The sequence below is a fragment of the Quercus robur genome, chromosome 5, assembly GCF_932294415.1.
Source record: "Quercus robur chromosome 5, dhQueRobu3.1, whole genome shotgun sequence".
NCBI classification, from domain to species: Eukaryota; Viridiplantae; Streptophyta; class Magnoliopsida; order Fagales; family Fagaceae; genus Quercus; species Quercus robur.
In genome coordinates this window covers 76,883,934-76,888,898 of record NC_065538.1, presented here as the reverse complement: position 1 = coordinate 76,888,898, position 4,965 = coordinate 76,883,934, and the positions used below count along the sequence as shown (strand labels likewise).

At 39.9% G+C, this 4,965-nt stretch overlaps 1 protein-coding gene across 1 annotated transcript; it reads left to right on the top strand.

Moving 5' to 3' along the window:
• The first annotated feature begins 2,854 nt into the window (after window positions 1-2,854).
• On the top strand, window positions 2,855-4,733 carry LOC126727177 (thiamine thiazole synthase 2, chloroplastic). Its single transcript, XM_050432724.1, has 2 exons — window positions 2,855-3,874; window positions 4,362-4,733. Exons 1-2 carry the CDS (start codon window positions 2,975-2,977, stop codon window positions 4,530-4,532), a joined length of 1,071 nt encoding a protein of 356 aa, XP_050288681.1. The 5' UTR covers window positions 2,855-2,974; the 3' UTR covers window positions 4,533-4,733.
• The last annotated feature ends 232 nt before the right edge of the window (window positions 4,734-4,965 follow it).

Genomic DNA, 4,965 nt, shown 5'->3' with positions numbered 1-4,965 from the left:
GGTTAAGAGAGAAGTCGGGGAAGCTTTCACAAGTCAAAAAGTCCTAGAGTATCTCAATTAGACTCTCATTGTTCTAATTCCGAAACAGCTTGGACTTGAAACTGTTAGCCATTATAGACCTATTAGCCTTTACAATACGGTTTATAAGGTCATCTCTAAGATCATTGTCCAAAGGCTTAGATCCTTTCTTCCATCCCTGATTTCCCCTATCTAGACTGCTTTCTTAGAAGGGAGGAGAGCCACGGATAATGTTGTTATTGCCCAAGAATTGATCTATTCTCTTAAAAGAAGGAAGGGTAAGGAAGGGTACATGGTAGTAAAAATTGACATTGAGAAGGCTTATGATCGCCTTGAGTGGAGTTTTGTTAAAATGGTTCTGGAACATTTTGGTCTTCCCCAAAATATTATCAACCTCATCATGAGTTGTATTTCCACAACAACTATAGCCCTCCTTTTTAATGGTAGTAAACTTGAAGCTTTTCATCCTTCGAGAGGGATTAGACAAGGTGATCCAATTTCACCCTATCTTTTTCTGTTGTGCATGGAGTTTCTTGGAAGCCAAATCACTAGCATGTGTGAAGCTAAGAGGTGGGATAAGGTCAAAGCATCTAGAAATGGGCCAAGCTTTTCCCATGTCTTCTTTGCTGATGATCTGATGTTGTTTGCAAAGGCTGATCATAAGAATTGTGAGGCCATCATTGAAGTTCTAGGTAATTTCTGCAATCTTGCAGGACAGAAAGTTGGTCCAAAAAAGTCCAAAATCCTTTTTTCCTCAAATGTCACTAGAAGAAGAAAGAGGTCCATATGTGGGAAATTGGGAATCCATGCAACAACTAACCTTGGAAGATACCTTGGCTTTCCAATACTTCAACAGAGCAGAGCTGGGCTGCATACAACTTTGTGGTGGAGAAAACTCAAAACAAGTTTGCTGGCTGGAAGACAAAGCTGCTATCGAGGGCAAGGAAGCTAGTGCTTGCCAAAACAGAAGCTGTACCAATAGCAGAATATTATATGCAATGCCAAGCCCTACCTACCAAAGTGTGTGATGCAGTGGATAAGATTATCAGAGACTTTCTTTGGGGTTCAACAGAGGAGAAGAGAAGAATGCACATGGTAAACTGGAACATAATGACTCTGCCTAAAGATTTGGGTGGATTGGGTTTTCATTTCATGAAAGATAGGAATCTTACTATTCTTGCTAAACTGTGTTGGAGGTTGGCTAGTGATCAAAGGGCACCTTGGGCTCAAATGTTGGCTGCTAAATACCTAACTCCCCAAATATTAGACAAGGTAGATCAGCCCCTTGCTCAAGTGTTTGGACTGCCTACAAAAAGGGTGGCCCAATATATGTCAAGGGTTTAAAATGGGCTGTGAGGAATAGTGAGTCAATTAATGTTTGGAGGGATTTTTGGCTACCAATAGGCAGGCTTCGAAGCCTCATTGAAGGACCTTTGAACCGAGCTGAAGAGCAGATTACTGTTAATCAATGTTTTGACAATGAAGGTGCTTGGAGAAGCCAATGCATATCTTTTGAGTTACCAGATCAAGTTCTTAATGTAATTGAAGCAACACCATTGTCTCTGAACCAGAATACAGAAGATACTCTTCATTGGGCATTCTCTAAGGATGGCATCTTCTCACTTAAATCAGCTTACTTGTTGGCAAGAAATCTAAATCCTTTGAACCTGAAGACAAATCCTATAGCATGGGTTTGGAAGGTAGAAGCTCCTCCTAAGGTTCAATTTTTCCTGTGGCTATGTTTACAAAACAGTGTGCCAACTGGAGACGTGTTAGGTTTAAGGGGTTTAAACATTGACCCCATATGTAGTTTGTGTCAAAGAGACAATGAAACAATTGAACACTTGTTAAGGAGCTATGAGGTGGCTCAAAGGTTTTGGCAGGACCTGAACTTTCCCCAATGCCTGAGGGATTCTTTTAACTTATCCCTTGGGAAGTGGCTTGAGATCAACTGCCAGAAAGATATCAGTTCTGATATAATGGGTTTGCCATGGAAAATCTTGTTTGTCATGGGGGTACGGCATATTTGGCTCCATAGGAATGAAGTCATGTTCAGATCAGGAAGGGTGGACAACAAGAGCTATAGGAGATGCATCAAAGAAAGTGCTGAGTTCTTCTTGTTGGGTATCAATTGTAAGGTGCAGAAACTGAAATCTGTCATTCTCATTGGCTGGACCAAGCCACCTAAGGGGTGGGCTAAACTCAACTCGGATGGGTCTGTGATGGGCAGTACAGGTAATGCAGGGGGAGGAGGTGTGATCAGAAATCATGAGGGGATTTGGCTGAAGGGTTATGCAAGACCAATCAGGCACACTAACAGTTGTAGGGTTGAACTTTGGGCTTTAAGGGACAGGTTGGTGTTGGCGAAGGAAATGGGGCTTAACAGTCTGGTCATTGAGCTTGATGCATTGAGTGTTGTGATTCTCATGACAAACAACAGTGCCAATTTGCTAATGGAACCTTTATTGACTGATTGCAAGAACCTGCTGAAGGAAATACCCAATAAACAGATTGTTCATGCTTACTGCAAAGCTAATCAATGTGCTAATGCATTGGCAAAGTTGGGAGTGACTTCTTTGTCTTCCTTTACTGTGTTTTTGTGCCCACCGCCTGTGGTGGATAGGTTATTAGCCTATGATAAAGCGAATATGTGTGCTGTAACAGACTTGTTGATTCCTAAGTTTAATGAATTTTCCATGGTTTACCAAAACAATAGCAATAGTATGCTAATATCTGTACCAGATTGTGGCCAAAAATTCTAAGCGTTTTGCAACCGCTCAAATTCTATCTTCACCACTCATTATCTATACGCACTTTCTAGATTTTTGTTGAGATATTTTCATACTTTCCTACAATCTTCCCACCCTGTTCATTAATACCCTGCTCACACTCATCATTCTAAGCCTTTGATTACCTCACAACATCATCGTTCCCCAAAACTATATCAAACACTTCAATGGCAGCCATGGCTACAACCTTCACTTCTTCACTCCCAAAACCATCTTTCTTAGACAACAATAAGTCCTGCTTCCATGGCACGCCCATCACTACCTCTCGCTTCACACCCATCAAATCCACCCCACAAAACTCCACCATTTCTATGTCCTTAACCCCACCATACGACCTAAAATCTTTCACTTTCCAACCCATTAAAGAATCCACTGTCTCTCGTGAAATGACTCGCCGATACATGACAGACATGATCACTTACGCTGATACTGATGTTGTCATAGTCGGTGCTGGCTCAGCTGGTCTCTCATGCGCTTATGAACTCAGCAAAAACCCTTCAATCCGTATAGCTATTATTGAACAATCCGTTAGCCCTGGTGGTGGTGCATGGCTTGGTGGCCAGCTCTTTTCAGCTATGGTTGTACGTAAACCAGCTCATCATTTCCTTGACGAGCTTGAAATCGAGTATGATGAGCAAGAAAACTACGTTGTTATCAAGCACGCAGCTTTGTTCACATCCACAATCATGAGCAAGCTATTGGCTAGGCCTAACGTGAAGTTGTTCAACGCTGTGGCAGCTGAGGATTTGATAGTGAAGGAAGAGAGGGTCTCGGGTGTGGTGACCAACTGGGCTTTGGTTTCAATGAACCATGACACTCAGTCTTGCATGGATCCTAATGTGATGGAGGCTAAGGTTGTGGTGAGCTCGTGTGGGCATGATGGGCCATTTGGAGCCACCGGAGTTAAGAGGCTGAAGAGTATTGGAATGATTGATAGTGTGCCTGGGATGAAAGCCCTTGACATGAACACTGCTGAGGATGCCATTGTCAGGCTTACTCGAGAGATTGTGCCTGGTATGATTGTTACTGGGATGGAGGTTGCAGAAATTGATGGTGCCCCAAGAATGGTAATTATTTTGGACCAGCCTGAATTTTTATAAATCGTAAGATTCATATAGTATTGGAATTAATATTACATGATTTGTTAATACAATAAATTATCACTTATTTCAAAAGTTTAAACTATAGGAAAACGTGAATTTAACCATTAATCTAACAAGTAAATCATGGAGGGGGATTAGATAGTTGATTAATGATTAATGATTATACTAATTTTTAGCATGTCTCAACCATTTTTGTCTCCTATCCTTTCCGATCAATTTAATTTATAACATATTTTTTCAATTATTAATTTGATATGATAATGAATATAATTAGTATCGTATCAATAATGTACTAAATGAATTTCTCAATCTTTATTGTTTGTTTTAAAATTTGATATATTAGCTTTTACTTTATAGGAATTAAATAATAAAATTTGAAATACTTTGTAACATCAGTGTATGAGATTGAGTTCATGACGTTTTTATTAATTAAGTGCTTTTGATTCTGCAGGGTCCAACATTTGGGGCCATGATGATATCGGGTCAAAAGGCGGCACACTTGGCCTTGAAGGCGTTGGGACAGCCCAATGCAATCGATGGGACATACAGTGAAGCTGGGGGCGTACAACCAGAGCTTATTCTTGCTGCTGCTGAGACTGGGGAGATTGTTGTGGATGCGTGATGATACGAGGCCTTTTGGATTGTTAAAATTTGGAATAAATAAAGGAAGTGTTGATGAAAATAGACCATTTTGGTAGGGATTACTAGATATTGGATGTGGATATTTGTATGTGATGGGGAAAATTCATTTTGATTTGTGTTAAATTAAGTTCTAGTTTAGTAAGCATATATACTATATATATTGGAAGGTGTATTTTGAGAAGATTATTGCCATTGAAATGTTTCCATTTCAGACTTTTCTAATGATTCAAAGCACTGGGAATCAGGTTGCTCTTCGAGCTTTATGACCACTAGGAAGAGAAAAAGGTTAGTGGAGGCTCTAATATTTTAGACTTTAAGGCATAATTCTAGTGAGGAATAATTTTTTATTTTTATTTTTTATTTTTTGAGAATGAAGAATACAAATTGCAAAGAGCTAATATGGGTTATTGTTA